The sequence below is a fragment of the Gopherus evgoodei genome, chromosome 3 (genome assembly GCF_007399415.2).
Source record: "Gopherus evgoodei ecotype Sinaloan lineage chromosome 3, rGopEvg1_v1.p, whole genome shotgun sequence".
In the NCBI taxonomy this organism is placed as follows: Eukaryota; Metazoa; Chordata; order Testudines; family Testudinidae; genus Gopherus; species Gopherus evgoodei.
The window spans coordinates 197,735,287-197,757,339 of NC_044324.1; the positions used below are offsets into that span (position 1 = coordinate 197,735,287).

At 43.2% G+C, this 22,053-nt stretch overlaps 1 protein-coding gene across 5 annotated transcripts in view; it reads left to right on the forward strand.

The window, feature by feature from the left end:
• Positions 1-22,053, forward strand: part of EML6 (EMAP like 6) — a 397,023-nt gene that overhangs the window by 358,014 nt on the left and 16,956 nt on the right. For all 5 annotated transcript variants that reach the window (XM_030557759.1, XM_030557761.1, XM_030557762.1 and 2 more), the window contains 5 exons: positions 1,218-1,347; positions 8,239-8,337; positions 13,698-13,871; positions 16,739-16,947; positions 21,799-21,956. In XM_030557759.1, the coding sequence (XP_030413619.1) occupies positions 1,218-1,347; positions 8,239-8,337; positions 13,698-13,871; positions 16,739-16,947; positions 21,799-21,956 (770 nt within the window). The remainder of the gene's footprint in view (positions 1-1,217; positions 1,348-8,238; positions 8,338-13,697; positions 13,872-16,738; positions 16,948-21,798; positions 21,957-22,053) is intronic.

Consider the following 22,053-nt stretch of genomic DNA (forward strand, 5'->3'; position numbering starts at 1 on the left):
CACAATTTCACAATAATCAGAACATTTTCCTCCTGGTGTTCTTTCCAAAACCTCATAAATTCAGTGAAGAACTAGATTACACACCCTGGATGTTAGATGGGCCTTAGCCTTTTACATCAAGAGGATCTGACCCTTCTGAAAATCGACTCAGCTCTTTGTCGCAGTGGCAGATAGGATGAAAGGTCTGCCCATCTCTTTGCAGAGAATCTCTTCATGGATTACAGCCTGCATCAAGTTTTGTTATGAATAGATAAAGGTACCCACCACCGGCAGTTGTAACCACCCATTCCACGAGAGCGCAGGCCTCAGCAGTTTTCCTGGCCCAGGTACTGATTCAAGACATCTGTAGAGCCACTACCTGGTTGACTGTCCATACCTTTGTGTCCCATTATGCCATCATCCAACAGGCCTGGGACAATGCCAGTCCCAGTAGAGCACTGTTGCAGGCTGCATGTCCGTGAACTCTTAGCCCACCTCCAGGGATACTGCTTGTGAGTCACCTAACATGGAATCGACATGAGCAAGCACTCAAAGTAGAAAAAACAGTCGCCTACCTTTCATAACTGTTGTTCTTTGAGATGTGTTGTTGATGTCCATTCCATGACCCGTCCATGACCACTGTCGGATTCGATGGCAAGAAGGAACTTCATATGGTGGCGCCTCATATTTTGGCGTATAGGTGGGGCACTCCAGAAAGCATCCAAAGCCAGCCCTACAGATACCACTAGGGGGAAAATTTCCAACAGCCATGCACGTGAGCGCGCACACACCTAACGTGGAATGGACATGAGCAACACATCTCGAAGAATAACAGTTATGAAAGGTAGATAACTGTTTTTTACACATAACTTTTGCACTGTAATTTCCCTGTATTAATTTGGGTGAAAAATAAATGTAGATGTTTGTTGACCTTAAATTTACCTTGAATAGACCTTAAAGAAACAACCAGTTTATAGCTGACTGATTTATTTAAGAATCAGAATATGAATTCAGTGGTCTAGTCAGCCAGTAGTATTGTAGATAGTCAATGAAAATATCATCCTCAAAATAGTAGAATAGGGAAATTTTACTAATTATTGTTTAATTATTTCTTTGCCTCCCAAAATATTTGCTTGTCTAATTGGTTTAGCACCCCACTTTATCTGATCCAAGCATGGTTTTTAACTCCCTTGTTTGTTTTTATTCCACTATCTAATCTTTTTTCTTTACTTAACTAGGAGCTGGCTTTAGACCATGTTTTTGGATACAGAGGATTTGATTGTCGCAACAACCTTCATTACCTCAATGATGGTGCTGATATTATTTTCCACACAGCTGCAGCAGGCATAGTTCAAAATATTTCCACGGGTAATTCACAATGAAACAGTACTGTGAAATTAAAAAAACAAAAACAAACCCCCAAAAACACAAACAAAAAAATCTATGGCCAAGACAACCATTTCATTCAACAATCATAATTTTGTCACTTTCTACATATCTTTTTTCTTTTTGTATCCTGGTAGGGAATTCATGTAAATTAGCCTATCATTGTTGGTTACTGTACTGTAGTATGAATGTAATAGGATTCCACTGTTTTTTGTGAAGCCACCCTGTTCCTGTGAGCATATGTAGCTCCTGTGAGAGATGCTATGCAAATCCTTGCAGGCTTTTGTGACTGTCCCTTGTTAAAATACACCCTGAATATAAGAGAGATGGTAGTGGTGCTCTAGGAAAGAGGGCCTAGGGTTGAGTTGAATAAGGTTACCATATTTCAGGTTCTCAAAAAGAGGTAGCCTGTGGGAGTATAGTTGGGAGAGCTAGAGGGGGTACCTGTGGCATGGGTACTCACTGGAGATGGGGCTCAATGTCATGCCCTGTCATGGTGGCAAGGCGGCTAGCACAAGCTCAGGACACAGCGCCAGCCATCAATCACCACATTCCTGCAAGACCCCCCACCCCAGGGATGGGAAATGGGGCCTGGGTGGGTGGGATACAGGAGCTATGGCTTTCAGGGGAATGGACCAATCAGCTGTGGATGCAGGGGAGGAAACAACAAAGGAGAGGACCTACTGGGGCACTTTCTGAGCTGCAGCTTGTCTATCTGCAGAAATCCTGGATATTTCCTGTTGTTTGAAAAATCCACCCAGAGAGATAAAGGAAGCTCAAAAAAGAGGCAATGTCTGGGAAAACCAAGACATATGGTAACCCTAGGGCTGAACAGTCCTCAAGAATGAACCCCAGGAGGAGCCCAACCTGTTTCATTTTGAGTTACTTTTTTAATATAATCAAATCCCAGGAAAAGAGTAGTTTTTACTCATTTGCATAATGTGGGTATGTTGTGTTTTGGAGAGGATAAGAAAACAACCTTCCTTCATATAACAAACAGGAGGAGGCGCAAGAAGTCTGGCCATGCTCCACAGCCCTAACCAGTGTTTAATTTGTAATGAAAGAGTTGCTGAGGCTCAAGCAGTTTTTTTACTTTCATAACTGACGCAGCAAGCTCAGAGGTGCTGGGGCTATGAACTGCCAAGCCTAGAGGTGCCGGGGCTCAGCCTTGGCAAGCGCTGGCACAAATTAAGCACTAGCCCCAACCCTTTCAGATGACCCAGATTTCCATGGAGAAATACACTTGGGAGTTAATGCTGCTTTTAACTGTATTTACTCCCTCTCAGTTCCAGGCCTTGTCTACACTAGAGTTTTGTCGACACAAGTTACTCCAACAATCAAAAACCGATATAATTATATCACTTGTGCATGTTCACACACTGTTCCTTCTGTTGGCGGAGCGTGTCTGCATTTGGTGCGCTAGCATTGACAATGAGAACAGTGCACTGTGGATAGCTATTCCACTGTGCTACTCACCACCTTCTGCAGAAAGGAGTTGTGGGAAGGTGGAGTGGATCACAGTGCATCATGGGCGTAGGCTCAATATTTTTTCTATCCCTTCATTCCATGGTCTTCTGACTGCATTTCATGCCATTTTTAATGGTCCCTGATTACTGTGCACCCGCCATCTCTGCCTGAAAGGATGGATCTTGCACTGCTCTCTATTGTTGTGGTCACTGTTATGAATACATAGTGGCTGCTCATTCAGTATATCATGAGCACCCAATCCGAACAGGCATCCAAGGTGCCTCATCTGCTGTTTGCCATGGAAAGAAACACCACTTTTGGCATTGATGGAGCAACTGCACACGGTGGACCGTCGCTTTTGGGCTTGAGAAATAAGCATAGAGTGATGGGATTGCATCATTATGCAGGTCTGGGATGATGAGAGGTGGCTGCAGAACTTTCAGATGCAGAAAGCCACCTTCCTGGAACTGTGTGTGGAGCTCGCCCCAACACTGCAGCACAAGGACAACAAAATGAGAGCAGCCCTCTTGGTGGAGAAGTGCGTGGCAATCACTGTGTGGAAACTGGCAACTCCAGACTGCTACCAGTCAGTAATGTTTCGGTCTGGAGTTAGGAAGTCTACTGTTGGGATTGCGTTAACACAAGTGTGCAGGGCCATTAATCACATCCTGCAACAAAGAACTGTGACTCTTGGCAATGTGTGTGAAATAGTGGATTGCTTTACAGCAATGGGATTCCCTAACTGCGGTGGGGTGATAGATGACTAGCATATCCCAATCTTGGCCCTGGACCATCTTGCGACAGAGTACATCTATAGAAAGGGGTACTTCTCTATGGTAGTGCAGATGCTTATGGATCACCATGGTCGTTTCACTGACATCAACACGGGGTGGTCAGGAAAGATGCATGACTCGTACATCTTCAGGAACACTGGCCTATACAGAAAGCTGCAAGCAGAGACTTTATTTCCAGACCAGAAGATTTCAATGGGGGATGTTGAAATGCCCATAGTGATCTTGGGAGACCCAGCATACTCCTTGCTCCCATGGCTCATGAAGCCTTACACTGGAAACCTGGACAGAAGCAAGGAGCACTTCAACAATAGGTTAAGCAGGTGCAGAATGACCATTGAATGTGCATTTGACAGATTAAAAGCACGCTGGGGCTGCCTTTATGGCAGGTTTGACCTAAATGATCATAGCAGCCTGCTTTGTGCTCCATAATATTGTGAGACTAAGAGTAAAAAGTATCTCGCAGGAATGGATGGAACACAGAGGCAGATCACCTGGCAGCTGATTCTGAGCAGCTGGATACCAAGGCTATTAGAGGGGCGCAACGGGAGGCTATTTGAATCAAGGAGACTTCGAGGCACCATTTTGACAATGAGCACCAGTAGTGTAAGTCTTTTTATATAGCACTCTGACATGCTTTGTTAACTTGCTGCCTTGCATGAAAATTTTGATGATTCCTGACCATAATTTGTAGTCTGCAGATGTTCCAGTTGCTGTTGTATATTAATTCCAGCAGCAACCACCATTTGTAGGATACAAATAAAGATTATCTTTCAGAGAGTATGTTTTTATTAAAAGCCAATTAACAATACACAGAAAATGCTTGGTGGAAAGAGAGATAACAGTGAAGGGCAGTATCCTGATATAGGCTCTAATAGCTGTGTATAACTCCAGCTATCATTTTTGAAGCTGTCTGAAGAAGCGGGGTGAATGGCGTACTGAGACGGGCCAGGAAGATGAAAGGAATGAGTGGGAGCAGTTTGGGGAGGATGTGGCAAGCAGTGCCATATCAGCTGTGGGGGTGAGCATGCATACAGTACGATTACGGACTTCGACATTTCTGTTTGCTCCTCTATCACATTTATCATCTGTGCGGGCGCTCTCCTGGCTCTCCTTACCACCCTGCTTTCTAATTTTCATTTAAAGTCTTTCTCTATGCCTTGTGTTCTTGTTTTTTGGCATCTGAGAATTGGTGCACCTCTCAAAACATGTCCTCCTTATCCGGCAGAGGCATTCCCACCGGTGTGTAGGGGGTTCTTTGAAGGCCACATCTGCATAAGCACAAGAAACAGAAGCATGATGGTTATTGCAGCACTGAATCATTACAATAAAATACACCTCTTTTAAAATATGAATCAGTTTTTCACTGTGCCTTGGCAAGCACACAGCTTGGCGAACACCATAAACATGGTGAGTTTGCCTGGAAGAAGGCGGGAGGCACTTAAAATGGGGCAAAGGGTCTAGGTGTTTTTTTAAGGATCACTGCAAGGGAGTAGGGATAAAATTACAAATTCTGCCACCATTTTCAACAGGCAGGGGTCATTGAAGCCAATATCATGAGGGTAAGCAAGGGTGCATCTCCTGTATGCATGCGGCTTCAGACTGGGTCCATACACTGCTCATTGTGTGCCACTTTGGTCCCTGCACAGATGGTTGCCAGTTGGGGCACGAAAGTTTCCCACAATGGGGGAAGGAACAAAGCAGCTCTGCCAAGGAACCTTCAGCAGAGGATTGGCAAGTACCTCCAGAAAAGTTTCCTAGAGATCTCTCTGGAGGATTCCTGTGAAATCTCAGTGTGCATTAACACATGTTCCATCCTACTGCATAGCTGCACAGGGGAATGTGAAGCCCATGCCAGCGCAGCTAGTCTTGTACATTTCTATCCCTTAACCCACTTCTATCATATAGCAAAGCAAAGGACAGCTCTACCTCAAGGAGCAGCATTAACTCAAAAGACTAGTTACCACAGCTCCCATCTTCTGCATCATGTACACCATAGATGGAGTGCTGGAACTGGCTCAAACCCTCCTGGACTGAGAAGAGGTCCTGGCTCACCACAGTACCAGACAAGCCTGTCACCTGTCCCATCTTGTCCTCCAACTTGACCTTCTCATCCAGCATTTCATCCTCAGGATTGAGCCCACTGTCCACTGTTTCCAGCCCCATCCCCACAAAGTATCCTGGGTCTCTTGGCAGTGGAGGTGGGGTTGCTATAGGGATATTAAAGAAGGTACTAACAGTGATTCCCCCAGTTTCACCAAGTGGCTGTGGAGGTGGGGTTGCTGTAGGGATATTAAAGAAGGTACTAACAGTGACCTCCCAGTTTCACCAAGTACAAAAATCTTTTAGTTCTACTGTTAAAACTTGTAAGCTCATGTCTGTAGAAACCATTGATCGTATCTGTTCTGTGAAAGATACTCTATTACTATGTAAAATTTACAAACAAGTTAATTGACTTTGTTCTTGAAGTAAACACTATGCTAGCCTTAAGCTGTAATTGATACAAAGTAAACAAACAGATCCCCACCCTTTGTAATTACAGGGCCGGGAGTCTTCTATGAATTAACACACATCCTGAGAGTGGTGGAGACAGTAAATTAAAATATGGTTAAGATATGGAATGTATGTTGATGAATGCTTGATGTGCATGAACGGTTAGGGAGGTGCCAGCCTAGAAAGGGAGTATCCATCGGCTGAAGAATGTGTCAAGTGGACCACCAGACAACCCCCAGAGGGTAAACTGGGATCCACCCCAACACCTAGAAGGATGAGAAACACAAACTTTGAACAGTGTGAAGCTATCAGGAATGTGCCACTTTAGACAATGTTGAGCCACCAGGAATGTGCCATCTGCTGATTGAGTCAGCAACAGCAGGATAAAACAGCTCCCATAGACTAACATAGGAATTAATTCCTATATGAATGAGCTCTAAAGACTGAGGACTTTGAGTCTCTGGTTCTGCTGCCAACCTCCAGGAGCATCAGGTGCATCTGACACAGACTCGGCTCCGTCCTCATGACTAAGGTACCTGGCCAGTAACTTGGCATGAGCAACTTCTAGGCTGGTAACTATAACTCTATAACTATAACTTGAATGAATGACTGTGTGGATGAATATCTCTGTGTGTGTGTGTGTGTGTGTGTGTGTGTGTGTGTGTGTGTGTGTGTGTGTGTGTGTGTGTGTGTGTGTGTGTGTGTGTGTAAGGAATAAGTAGTGATAGGAATAAGTAGTTAAACAACATTGTTTGCTTTTATCTTTTGCTTTATTACTATATTTACAGTAAATGTGGCATCTTTGCCTTATCCCTCTTACTAAGATCCTGCTGGTTTTTATTCTATTGGTATAACATTGCTGCCAAAGATAGCGTCCAACTCCTTATAGAATTGGCAGGTCTTCAGCACAGTACCAGAGCAAGAGTTTGACTCCCTTGCCTTCTGGTACGCCTGCCCCAGCTCCTTTATCTTCACACAGCACTGATGTGTTTCCTATTTGTAGCCCTTACTCAACAGCCATGAGAAATCTGACATAGGTATCAAAGTTTCTATGGCTGGAGCAGAGCTGGGACTGCACAGCCTCCTCTCCCCACAGTACCAGCAGATCCAACAACTCAGGTATGCTCCAAACAGGACAATGTTTTGTGTGTGGAGCCACCATGGTCATCGGGGAAGTTGCAATGTGAGCTGTCCACGCCAAACAGGTAGTGGAATTTCAAAAATTTAAAGGGGAAGGGGCAGATGCCTGTGTACCTGAATGCCGGGCAGAGGAGTTCAAACTGCTGACCAGAACAGTCAGTGTAGGCATTGTGGGACCCCACCTCCTGAAGGCTATTTACAGCAACATAGCCAAGCGCAGTGTCTACACTGACACTTTGTCATTGTAACTTTGCCACAAAAAGTTCTACGCCTTTTGTTGAGGTTTTGTTTTGTTGGCAAAGCAGGAGAGTTTTGTCAGTGGAAAGAGCATTGTAGTGTATATACTTCTACTGTTTTGTTAACAAAACGGTAGTGAAGACAAGGCCCCAGTCTGTAATTGCTACTGAGTAGCCAGAGGGAACAAAGATAATGTCAGCAGTACATCTTAAGGCTCTTCCTGCCAGGAAGAAAGGAGAGCTATCTGAGCCATCGTGTCTCCATTGCTTTGGGAATGTCCTTCCCTGTGCATCCCCAGTATCTGTGGGGTTGGGAGGCATTATCCCATCTACACTATTTTCCCCTCTCCATCCAAAGTCATCCTTGAGGGGATTATTTGCTAAATGAACTTCACAAAGCTTTAGTGTTCCTTGGGCCCCTTTCACAGGTTTCTCCACTTAAGAAAGAGATCTGAGCTATCCATTGATCATCTTTGTTCTTGCCCTGAAGTTATAGGGAGATAGTGGCTACAGGCTCTGGCCCTTGGGCTGCTCCCTAGTTATCCCTGATTGTGACTATTTGAAAAAGAGCAGTCTTTTTGTGAACAGTTTTAAAACTCTTTTTACAGCAAGTTTGTGCTGTATTTTAAGTAACGATTGCCCTGCCTCCCATCCTTCCCCTTGATTGTTTAGTGTGGCCCATAGCAATGGACTGCTGCCATTGCTGAAAAACTATTTTTAATAAAACCTTATTTGAATTTTCTTAGGAAGTCAGAGTTTCTATCTGGAGCATACCGATGATATTCTCTGCCTCACTGTGAACCAGCACCCGAAATATAAAAATGTTGTGGCTACCAGCCAGATTGGTAAGTGATTCTTCATATTAACAAATTATTACTTAAAATTTGTCCGGGGGACTGATTAATTGGGGCTGGATGCATTCATATTTAGGAATCTGAGAATTATCAGAGTTACTTTCCCCAGATTATCCTTTCACCCTTAATGAGATCACCAACTTTCAGCATTTTCTTATTATTTAAATGTCTGTCATCTCTAATTGTGAGCACTGAATTTTAGATCATGGGATATCATGTCTTATAATAGTGTGAAAAACAAAAAAATTTAATAGGACTGCTAGTATTGCTGGTAATCCTCTCATTTATAAAGAGCCCACTTTCTTGGTCCCACCAAGCCACTGTTCAGCAGTATAATAAACAACAAAGAGTCCTGTGGCACCTTATAGACTAACAGATGTGTCACATGTGTCTGATGAAGTCGGTATTCACCCACGAAAGCTTATGCTCCAAAACGTCTTTTGGTCTATAAGGTGCCACAGGACTCTTTGTTGCTTTTTACAGATCCAGACTAACACGGCTACCCCTCTGATACTTGACAGTATTACAAAGACATTCCTGAACAATGAAAGCATTATAACCACCTTCATAAAACCTCAGAAAGTGACGCAGAATAAGAGAAAACCGCAAAGAACTCCCTTTAGCAGTAAAAAACAGTTTGAGCCCCAATTCTGAAATCTTATTTATGTGAGTAATCTTTACTCACATGAGTGGTCTCAGTCAGGGCCGTCCTTAGGATTTATGGTGCCCTAGGCAGGATTATTAAACTGGTGCCCCTGTGCCTGTCTTGCTCTTAGCAACACAAACATAAGCTTACACTATTGGAAAACTTGCCACATGCATGTTATTAAAACCAGTTTAACGTAGTTAAGCACACTGTAATGCTGATGGACTAGCACTAAAGAAGTAGCACTATAGAAAAAATTCTGATTTTACAGAATGATGCAAATAATATAATTTTTTTAATTTGTCAACATTTTATTGGAAAGTTATATGAAGAAGTATTGAAACAAGGATTTGTTTTTAATTAAAAGCAATCTTTCTGGCTTTTTTGGCTGCAAAATCAGGAATAATGTCATCGTATGACAAAAACAAAGTGATGTCTTTTTCGATGGCAAGAGTAGCAAGACCAGTCAAGTGTTCCTGACTCCTTGTAAAGTGGAGATAGTTTTTAATGAGTTTTAGTTTTGAGAAACTCCATTCTCCTGATGCTACTGTTACAGGAATTGTCAGCAGAATACAAGTGGCAATGTACACATTAGGATATATGTCAACAAGTTTGCTGGTATGAGTAAACTGTACAATGTCCATCATCGATTTTGCATGTGGCAACACGGATGACACTATACTCAATTCTTCATACAGATCAAGTCCATTTAAATCAAAACAATAGCCGTGCTTCAGGAGGCTTTCTGGGTCAGGGGTCCCCAGCACGGTGCCCGTGGGTGCCATGGTGCCCGCAGGGCTCTCAGTGTACTGGCCAGCAGACAAGCATCTGCTGAAATGCCAGCGAAATTCGGCAGCAATGCCTCTGGATGAGGCATCTCTTGCTGCCAATAAGCAGCGTCATCCAGAGGCATCGCCGCTGAAATGCCGCCGAATTTCGGCGGCATTTTGGTGGATGCTCATCCACTGCCACGGTCCTTTGTCTGGCGGGCGCCAGACGAAAAAGGTTGGGGACCACTGCTCTAGGTTCTTGCACTTTGTCATTAGTTGCCCTTGTTGTCCTATTTTGTTGAATTTAGTCCTGCTCAGCCCACTACCAGCTGAGTGAATGGAACCCCAGGCCGACAGCGGGTTGAGTGGCTCAGCCAGGGTCTCAGCCACCGGCCTTCTCAGACTGCTGCCAGCCTGGGGTTTCTTGGGGGTCCCCAAGCCAGCAGTGGGTGCTGAGTGGGGCCAGCGACCAGGACCCCAGGTGGCAATGGGGCAGCCGCCGGAACCCCAGAGCAGTGGTAGGCTCAGTCTCGCAGCCTGCTGCTGTGTGCCATCAAAAATCAGCTCGTGTGCCACCTTTGGCACGTGTGCTGTAGGTTGCCGATCCCTTCTCTATACATTAGTAAGGAGATGAGCATATTACAGTTATTGGAGAGCTCTATTTAGCAGTAACAGGGCTATAGGAAAGTCAGTCAACATTTTTTGTTTCTCTGATGAAAACTGGCCCACTCCCTTCCCCATACCAAACTTGTCACAAATAATTGTCAACTTAATTTTCTGTTTTTGGCTAAGATATTGATTTTTTAAAAAATATATATTGAAATTGAATTCAGGATTGTTAGCAAGCATTTTTGGGGACCAAATTTGCTAAAAGACAATCTAAATGGAAACACAGTACTGCTTTCATGCTTGACTCAGCCCGCAGCCTGCTGGTCCAACAGCTGCAGTAGAGGAGGAGATAGGTGGAAAACTGCAGGACCCCAAAATCCACCTCTTGGGATGCAGAGTGGCAACAGCAGCAGCAAACCCTCAGGTCCGATTACATGCCAATGTGCACCACCGCCAGTCCAACTGACCATGGTGAAATTAGCACAGCATCTGATCTCAGGGACAGGGCACCCATGAAGCCACAGCTCCCCCCAGATGAGATGGATCACTGCCAGCCCAGGGGAGAGATGCGCTTTCCAGCTAGGGTGTCCAGATCCAGATGTCCTGATTTTATAGGGCCAGTCCCGATATTTGGGGCTTTGACTTATATAGGTACCAATTGCCACCAGCTAGGGTGACCAGACAGCAAGTGTGAAAAACCGGGACGGGAGTGTGGGGGAATAGGAGCCTATATAAAAAAAGACCCCAAAATCGGGACTATCCCTATAAAATCGGGACATCTGGTCACCCTACAGGTATATTCCTTCCCTCACCCCTTCCCAGAGACCCCAGCAGCCAATCCCTTCCCTCAGACTGTGCTGCATTCATTTCTCTCTAGGACCCAGCAGCCCTGCTCTTACATGCTCCACTGCTTCCTGTCTGTCCAGGCTTCCAGCAGAGCGGTGCCCCCAGACCTAGTGGTGCCCTAGGCGGCTGCCTGTTCTGCCTATGGCTTAGGATGGCCCTGGTCTCAGTGGGTTACTCACAGGACTAAGAGCTGCATGATCAAGCCCCCTCAGATGCAAGCTTCAAGATAGAAAAATAGGGTCTGATTTCCCTTAAACTAATTTAACACTGCTGTAAGTAACTCCACTGAAGTTTGCATAGTTACTCCTGATTTTACACCACAGTAAGTGAGAGAAGACTCAAACCCATAACTTTTATACTAATGAACCTTAACAGTGAGACAGGGAAATATCAATATAGCAACACCTTGACAAATAGTCCTTGCCAGTTGTGAGGTTCTGAGCATGATTGGTTCTCATTGAAATTAATACAAATTTGGTTATTTAGTGGCCTCAAAGGTAGGGAAAATATATTTAGCTATCTATTAGCCTTATTTGAAATACAAGTTCAAACTATTACTATTAGGAAAAATATTCAAAAAAACTACTACACGGTATTCTTTTACTTCTGTCAAAAGAGTACCTAGTGTGCTATTGCAAAGGAAGATTTTGCAGTTTCTTTATTCATTGTTTTGTTATTAAAATTCACATGCTATTCCTGCTAATGTTCAGCCGCCGTCAGCCTTTCCATTAGAAATCTCTGTTAACAGAAGACTAGAACTTACCTGTAAATGCATCCTGAGCTAAAACTCAGAATAAAAAGGTTTCAGGCCAGGAGCAAATCTTATTTTATACATTGGGGAAAACAGTTCAGCAAAACACAGACACATTCTATTTGCTGTTGTCTTTTGATTCTCAGAGTTTTTATAACATTTAAAAAGAAAAAATGCCTTTTCCCTACTGGTCTCACTTTGCCTCTATCTCATTCAGGTGAATCCACAGTGTCTAGTTAAATACATTAATAATATTCTATAATAATAATTTACATGTGTATAACACTTTTTATCCTGAAGGGACCCAAAGTGCATTATACACTAGCTATATATGAGCTCTCTGAAATGCATTCACTTCTGGAGTGAACCATAGCACAACCTGCTGCACAACACTAAGGAGAAGAGAAATATGAGAACATTTACAAAAAGTGCTGTGGAATCTTTAATGCCCACAGAAAGCAGTATGTGTTTAACTTCAGATCTCATCTGACAGAATAGTTGACTCCGCAGTTCATGCAACAATGCTAACAAAGAGCTCAGTCCTACAAAGACTTACGCTTGTGTGTAATTTTATTCATGTGAATAGTCCAACTGAAGTCACCAATTTAAGTGAAAGGAGAATCTCACCCTATATTTCTCTCCTGATATTTGAGGTCACAAGGGCATTTTCATGTAACTCTCATCAGAGTAACACTTACCCATGACTTCATTGGGATCTAAGTTTCAATTTCTTATATTTGGAAAACAATTCACCATATTTCAACATTCACTCATAGTATCTTGGAGATAGCTTTTACTATCATGTCCTAAATTTTGAAATAGAACCCAAATTGCATATTTTTTTCTGAGCCCTTTCAAAAATATTTTTAGGACCTGTTATACTCACACATTCCTTATAATAAAATATATGTACATTTTTCTCAACTAGATTCCTGTGATGGGATGGAGTGAAAAACAAAAAATTTGCAGAACAGCTCCTTTCTTCTTTTCTGTCATTGTTTAATAAAGAATCCATAAAATCAGCGTTTCTGACTTTTGATCTACATAATTATTGACACATTTTAGTGCAAAAATCACTTAATGTAAAAAGGCCTGCATAACTCTGGCATTAAATGCCTTATTTAAAACAGAGAAAGCAATCAATATTGTTGTTTTATATTTGTGTATAAAAGACAGTGTTCCTAAAGACCATCAACAGTATTCTTGCTTTTTTATTTTATTTATTTAATCCATATCCATTTTCAAATTTTTAATTTTATGCTTCCTTCTGGTGCTGATGCTGAGTTCAGCATTAGAAACATGACTTATTTCAGCTATCGTTTTCCCTTGGTTCTTCCTCATTTGCTGTTGCTCTCACAATGCAGGTGATATAACAGAATTTCCAGGTAAGGCTGTTTTGTGAGGTCTAGTCAACACAATTATGTAAAAGTTTCATGTTAACTGGTTGTATCTGTGTGAATTGCGGATACAAGTAAAAACATTTACAGACAGTTTATTTTGCATGAGGTTTTCCATGAGTGTTTTGTTGATCATTTAGAATTTGTCATGTTTCAAGAACTACAGTAATTTTTCCCTATGTTTCATAAGTTATTACAAGCTTTTTTTTAAGTTGTGTGGTTCTTAATCTTTTAAAAAATGTTTTAATGCCCTGTTCTTGAACATTCTTATTTTACATTGAAGCCTTCACAAATTGAATTAATTCCATTTTAATGCATATCTTTGCATTAAGGTACAACTCCATCTATTCATGTATGGGATGCTATGAATAAGCAGACTCTTTCTATGCTGCGATGCTTCCATGCCAAAGGAGTCAACTATATTAACTTCAGTGCTACTGGCAAACTTCTGGTGTCAGTAGGAGTCGATCCAGAACATACTATCATTGTGTGGAGGTGGCAAGAAGGTAAATCTAGAGCCCTTAGCTCTTTATTATTTGCAATTATTTACTTCGTCGGTCAAGACTTTGTGATTAGCCCCATGTGTGACACAGATAAATCAGACGACAACTCTTCTGTACTAAGTGGTCCACTCTATCTTCAATAAATTCATATAACTATCATCAAGGTGAAATTCAGCCTAGTATACAGGGATTACACAAGGGTATACATCGTATGTCAAGAAATCTAATAGATGTGGGAGAGGGCTCTGTTCTGTAATACAATTCCTGGTTTCAGCTTATCTAGCAGAGAAGAATGTGACTGCAGACTCTGTCAGTAATTAATAGAACCTCATTAGCGGTCCTTAAATCAGGGAAGTTTTCATCAGATCTTCCAGTGCGAGATGTGGGAAATGGATCTCTTTGACACTTACTGCACAAGAAACTACTGGCCTCTGATCTTAACTCTAGGAGAAGACCACACACTAGGAATTATTGCTTCCTTCATTTGTTATGGAGGGAGGCTCCTGTTTGGTTTCCACCTGTACCCTTGATTAATGGTGCTCCAGAATGTCACAGTTCAAGGCAACTGCACCTGTATTTTTTTACATGGTCTAGCAAGGGCAACCAATTTAGGCTCCCAGGGCCTCAGCTTTCTTGGGCAGAGATCCATGTCTCTCTCCCTCCTGAGCAGGGGTTTTCTAAGTTGCATAGTTCCCTGCCTACGCTATGAGTTCCCTAGCAAGCCAGACTACCTAAAAAGGCCTGTGACTGCACTTTGCTTTCTCTCCAGAGGCTAAAAACAGAATAATTGTCACAGCTGTAAGTTACCTCACAGTTAAACAAGCACATTTATTCTTAAAATGAAAGTTTTACAGATAAACTTTAACTGTAAAACTAAAAACAATAAACAAGCCTGCATACATGCTAATAAGCTTACCAGAGATCACCCCCTGCTCCAGCAAGGGCTCTGGTAGGTGATCAGTTCTTCAAACCCCACACAGGGGTTTTCTGTGTTTACAAGTTCATAACAACATTTTGCTCAGAACAAGAACACCTATGCATAAGCTGGCCTTTAGACTGCTTGGGTCTTTGCTCTTCAGAGATTGAATCAGTCAGACAATGGTTCTCTCCTCAGGGCATAGCTTCAAACAAGGTTGGGTCCCAAAGCGGGAATTTGCATGCTCCTCCCTCCAGGTATTTCCTAGAACACCCATTTAACATTGTCCCAAAAGTTCCTTGTCTGGCGTATTGTTTAAAAAAATTATTCTTCTCCCCTCAGCAACCCCTCAGTTGCCAGCAAAAAATTGCAATTATCCAGCAGTTGCTAATAAGCAGACAGAAGATTTGTGGGGCTTTAGCCAGGAAAGGAAGTTCTGGGATATGCCTTCTCTGGCGGTAGCCCTGCAAGCCTGCCTGCAGTCAGGGCAGCAGCAGTGAGGGGGACCTGCAATCGAGTTGCTGGGGTTTTCTACAGGAAGCAGGGGAGCTGGGGGCTCCATACTTCTCCCTATACTCTCTGGGGGTTGGGGCTCAGCACATCTTTTCTTTGGAGCAGCCTCCCCTTCCCTCCCTTCCTGGCAGGACACAGCTTGGAGAGATACTGTGCAGCTCCAGCATCTGGGCTGCTGTCCCCTCCATGCTACTGCCCTGCCCACAGCCTCCTCTCCCAGCCTACAGCCCTTTATTTCCTGTCCAGTCTCTGTGCATAGGCAGGTTTGTGGAGCTGCAGCCCCAGAAGGAAGCCTGCACCTATCTTCCAAAAAATGTTGTTAACAAGAGGCATGCCATTGCCAATATCCAAATCCCATTACCATTAAAGTCAATAGGACAAGATTGGTTTCCAGCAAAATGTTGCTATGAACTGGAAGTTGTCAATATCTTGACAACTTGTCAACTAAATAATAAGTTGTCAATAGTTGGTTGCTTTTAAGTGGAAACTACTGTAGTTCTTTGAAGCTTATAACACTTTTTAGGGTTTATATTGGCCAGTTCTCCTCCCTGGAGAAGTTACACACAATCCCACAATAATACATAAACTTTGTATTTATAATCCAATAGACTCCAAAGCTATTTAAACTTAATTCAATAAGATCTCACAATGACATTGCAGGAAATTGCTGTAGCTGTCAGACTGACAATGGTCAGTGATCTTAATGGCTCCATAAGGTTTAGTTTTCAACCCTGCAGTAAGTAGATCAGTGATAATTCCCATCAAGCTGAGAGTCTGTCTGTAATCACTCACAGCCAGGGCACTTCACTCAATCTGCCACTATTTTCCCCACTCCTGCATATCCATCCCTATGAGGTTCTTCTCCACAAGCCTGATATTAAAAAGTCTTTTCTTTGTATTTGGTATAAATTAAAACCCGTAAATCACAAAGTATAATTGCATTTGACTTATAGGCACTGCAGTCTTTAAAGGGGCCATGTCTCAAATGGTTCTGATTTTATTTTTTAGTGTTTTGACCTGGCATGCCTGCAGTTAGCAGTTCATAGCATGGCTCTTACTATCAGAGGTAGAGTGACCCTTTAACTAGTGTTCTTCTTTGCGTACTGGTCCCTATGCATGTGCTGCATGTGCCCAGAGCCAAAGATTTTTGAAAGTAGGATCCATTTGTCTGCACAACAACATTTCTTAAGTGTGGGTGTTGTAAAGGGTTAGCCAGGGACAGGGGGCTTGCAAGATGTGTACATTAAAATAAACTAAGCAATGGTCCAAGGTGGGCGCGTTTATTTCTTTTCCTGAACAGAGACTCATCTTTTGGTATCTGGGAAGTAGTGCCCTAAGCCATCCAGTAGTACTAGTCAACTTATTTTTATAAAAGTACATGGAAGAGTAATTTTGCAAGCAACTTTAGCTTTATTTTTAATGTTTTCTTTATTTAAAACAGGGGCTAAAGTGGCTAGCAGAGGAGGACATCTGGAGAGAATATTTGTTGTAGAATTCCGCCCGGATTCAGATACTCAGTTTGTGTCTGTTGGGGTAAAACACATGAAGTTCTGGACACTAGCTGGCAGTGCTTTACTTTATAAAAAAGGAGTTGTTGGTTCCAGGGAAGATGCTAAAATGCAAACCATGCTTTCTGTTGCCTTCGGAGCTGTGAGTTCAAATTGCTTGTTATGAAATTTCAATATTTTTTTTATTAAAACCCAAAAGTATCAATGCCAGTTTGGATGAAATTCACTCCAATGTGGGTGACCCATGCAAGGCTCTATGAACCCTTACTCCACACTTAAACCCTTAACTTGGGACTTTTAAATGGTGCTCAGAACATTGCGGGGGTTTTCTTGAACTACGATTTGTCCCATAATAAATGTCCTTTGGAATATTAGTGCTTACCTGGGACATCTTTTGATGTGTTTTTTATTTCCAATACCTAAATTATTTAACAGATGAGCAGTTAATTTAGAAAAATTAAATATTTTAATTTTGTGATGAGATTTTATAAAAAAAAATTTCCCATGATGTTATATGTGACATACTGTAGTGATCTAGCTTGTGATGACACTGTATAGTCCTTCCTGGGTGTTCATTAGGGAACAATTTAATGGCTGAATTTGATTTTAAGGGCACGCACAGATTGGCCTTAGCACTGAAAATGGAGTGTTAATGTGAGATCAAGATCTTATTCAGTCTCTGCCTCCTGCAGAAACCCCATGCAGATTATTCTTGCCAGGGACAGGCATAATCTATACAAGACACCAATGGTAACACTAAACCTACCCTTAAACTTCCATGCTAAACAACAGGGCCAAGGTTTTAAATACAGATGCATAAAGGTAGGCTCCTAAATCCTCAGTTAGGTGCCCAATAAGCGTCCTTATTGTCAAACATGCCTAGCACCCAGCTGCTCCCTTTGATTTCATGGAATTACAGTGTTGTAAAATTGGAATAATGCAGTGGAGAATAAGGCCCAAAACCACAGCTGTTGTAGACTATACTATTAATTATTTCTCATTACATAAGTTCCAAGGTGTAACCCCATTACTTGTCATCACAAAGTTATTTTCATACATGAAGGTCCACCTGCAGACAAGTCAAAACTGAGAATTATTAATCACTATTTATTCAGTAGAGCACAATAATCAACAAAAAGAAGCAATAATGTACTGTTAACTCAGTTCAACCTTTTCATTTGTATTTCTCATGGAGAGATTCCAACAGAAATTATATCTTCTATAAACTGAGACCCACTTCCTGTAAAGGGGCATTGTTTACTGGGAGCACTGAACCTCAAGTACAGAACCCTATCCCCTCAGGTCAGTGGTCAACACCATGGAGACACCTGCCTGATTCCCCTACAGGATTCAGCCACCACCAGCTCTTCAGGACTGGCATAAGATTGGCCACTACCTAGAAAGCCAACTGTACTAACATAGCAGGCCACTGTGGCCCTATCTGGGTTACTGGGGTCCACTGTCTCAGTCTTTACCACACTTGACAAGAGGAAGAAGTCACTCTACCCTTCAGCATTGCTGGGCAGACTGCTGCCGCCAGAGAATCAGGAAGAACTAAATCAGGGCCAGAGTAACTCCAACACCCCCTATCACCACCTAAGACCTCTCATCTTCATCTTGTGACACAAGTACCAGTGTCTGATGACTTTAAATCATTTCAGTGGCAACTTGTGCATATCAGAGAACCCCCACAAGCTATCTGACATCCTGTTAGCTTCTGGTCAAGCCAGGATTGCCTTCCCCATAAATGAAGGACTGAGGTACCAAGTACCTTCAATGTGATTTGAAGACTTCTACACACACTCCAATTCCAGGGTCCTTAGTTGTGGACAGGAGACGTCGAAGTGGAGCAAGAGTGCCCAAAGACAACTCAGCCTATTTGGGAGAAAATCATATTCTTCTGCTTCTCTTCATCTGGCTCACAGCCATGTCTAATTGGCTGAGTATGACTTCCTAAATTGGGACAGGGCAATCAGTTTGAACCCAGTGGAGGCACTGATACCAAAGATCCTGATGTCATGGACTCACAGATCGTGCCCACTCTTGGCCCCATGCAGTTCGTGTGGGGTGCCCCTTTCAGTGCGACAGCCCTTCTCGGGGGTCCACTCTCTCTCGGGGTCAGGCCCCTCCACCTCCAGGAGCTGCACCTCTGGCCTTAGCACGTCTGTCTCTCACCATGGGCCCCCTCAGGGAGTCCACGCTCTCTGGACCCCCCAGGCCTCCTCACCCCCAAAGGGGTTGATGCAACCCTGTTCTCTAGACCAGAGTGACTCTCAGCCAGCATAAAAGAGGAGGGTTAGTGAGAGTTGAACACAGCACATGAAACTCTCAGGGCCTCAGGCCTGGCCTCCCTCAGCACAGCATATCCCAGTCCTCCTGCATCCAGGTGGGCTCTGCCTGCTTCCACTCGCCAGCCCCCGAGCTCCCCTGCTTCCCAGCTGGGCCTCTGATATCCCCGGCCCCAAGCCCCCTTTGTCCATTGTCTTCTCTCCAGGTGAACAGGGGAGACAAACAGGAAGACCTGGGTCTCCTCTCCTCTCAGCCCTCCTCTGGCTGGAACCAGCTGGTCAGGTCACCGGGGTCCTCTCTCTGCAGCCCATTGTCCCACTGGCCAGAACCGGCTGTGACTCCTGAGCTGGGTCTCTGGGTCACCAGGTCACCAGTCGCTCAGGTCTCCATCCTCCAGGCCATCAGCTAGGGTCCCAAGTCCCTCTCTGGTCCTCTGTAACAACAAACTCCCTCTCACTTCACATTGTGTCAAGGTTCCTTCCCCACTCTGAACTTTAGGGTACGGATGTGGGGACCTGCATGGACACTTCTAAGCTTAATTACTAGCTTAGATCTGGTATCACTGCCACCACCCCCAAGTACTCCCTTTTTCCCTGCGTAGTCCTGAGGGACTTCACCAATTCCCTGGTGACCACAGATCCAAACCCCTTGGATCTTAAAACAAGGAGAAATTAACCATCCCCCTTCTTTCCCCCCACCAATCCCTGGTGAGTCCAGATCCAATCCCTTTGGATCTAAAAAACAAGGAATAATCAATCAAGTATTAAGAAAAAAGGCTTTTAATTAAAGAAAAGAAAGGTAAAAGAAAACCCTCTGGGAAAGATTAGCATACCAGCTACTCTCACAGACAACAGATTCAAAACACAGAGGATGTTCCCCTGGGCACAAATTTAGTTACACAAAAAAAATACTCAAATACCCAATTTGATTCTACCTCAATTTGCATAAGACAGGCTACAAAGAAACAAATATAAACCCATTTATTCCTTTCTAAAACTTACTACTCTGATCAGAGGTTGGTTCCTTGATCTTTTTCACTCCGGCTGAAACTGAAACTCTCGAACAAAGGAAAAACTTCCCTCCTTTCTTTTGAAAACGTCTTATTCCCCCATTGGTTCCTCTGGTCAGGTGTTAACTAGGCTAGATGAACTTTTTAACCCTTTACAGGTAAAAGAGGCTTTAACCCTTAACCATCTGTTTATGACACCTCATTAAACCAGTAACACCCAGGGACACTAAGTCCCACCCCCTGTGCATGCAAACCACTAGAAAACACAGAAACCCCCCAGAAAACCCCCCACTTCATCACACCTGGACTCTACGCTGCTCCTGAAAAAAGGTGGCACTGGCATTCAATTCTCTCCAAGTCCACCTAGCAACAATACTGGCCTATCACACTCTAATACATAAGCACACAATCTTTTCCCATCCAATGGTATCAAAGTTCTTTAAAGGCATTCTTCAGACCCTGTGGTTTGACCCCCTGGTTCTTTGGTGGGACCTCAGTATCATTCTCATGAAGCTCGTGGATCCTCCGAACCACTGTCAGAAGGCTGCATGTACTACCTTACCATTCAGATGGTCTTCCTGGTGTCCATAAGCTCAGAGAGTCAGTGAGCTCCAAGTTCTCTTACCAGACCACCTTACACATCCTTCTGTAAAGACATAGTGGTGATGAGACCACACCCCTAAGTTCATCCTTAAGATACTCTCAGACTTTCACCTAAACCAATGAATTACTGTGCAAGTCTCCATCCCCAGCTGCACTCAATGCTGGGAGAGGAGAAATTACACATCCTAGATGTTTCCAGAGCTTGCTGTATTAAGGTAAGTACCTTAATGGGCCAAGCCATTTTGGCAGTCTCCCCCCAGCTCTTTGGCTCATCCAAAGACCAAGATATCTCATTGCAGAGAATCTCCTAGTGGATCACACAATGCATTTACACTTCTTCCAGGCACAGTCCACCAGAGCACAAGCTATATGCATTGCCTGCTTCAGAAATGTTCCAGTCTCTGAGCTCTGCAAGGTTACAGCATGAAGTACACTAACTCTTGTGAAACATTGTGCCTTTGATGTGGTGAACAGCGCAGATGTGACATTTGAGACAGTAGTACTTCAATTATTCTCTGACTTATTCAACTGATACTCCTCCCTTCCACCATCCTGTAGTCATCTACAGCAGGGCCCACACTGACACACAGTTGATGAAGAAAGAATGGCTACTTACCTGGCAGTAACTATGTTTTTTGAGATGTTGTAGATATGGGTCTCACAACCTGACATCCACCCCCACTTTTTAGTCCTCATCTAACATGGGCTTTGAACTGCAAAGCAATTGAAGGAGAGTTGTGGCCACTTCACCCTTTATGCCCTCATGTGAGAACACAAGAAGACACCAGACAGAGAGTGAATATGTGGCCCCAGTGGACACTGAAAATTTCTGTCTTGTACACACAAGGCACGTGCACACCTACAGAGAAATCCACATTGACTACAACATCTTGAAGAACCACAGATACTATAGAGTAAGCAATTGTTCTTTTCCAAAGTATGTGATTTTACTAACATACTATGGTTGTATCATAGCTGACTTTTCTGTGAGAAATACAGTGACAGGAAGAAAGTTTTAATTCAGTTTCCTAAAGAAACAATAAAAATGTTACTAATGATTTCTACAGTGAAGATTGTTTCTATTTGTTACAGAATAACCTTACGTTTACTGGTGCCATAAATGGAGATGTCTATGTGTGGAAGGATCACTTTCTGGTTAGACTGGTGGCAAAAGCTCATACAGGTCCAGTGTTTACAATGTACACAACTCTTCGAGATGGACTAATTGTAACTGGAGGGAAGGAAAGACCGTAAGATACACATCTTCCGGAAATACATTGTTTATGTTTGTGTCAGATTATTAGATGATTATTATTATTTATACAAAGCCCTAGATGTACACAGTGC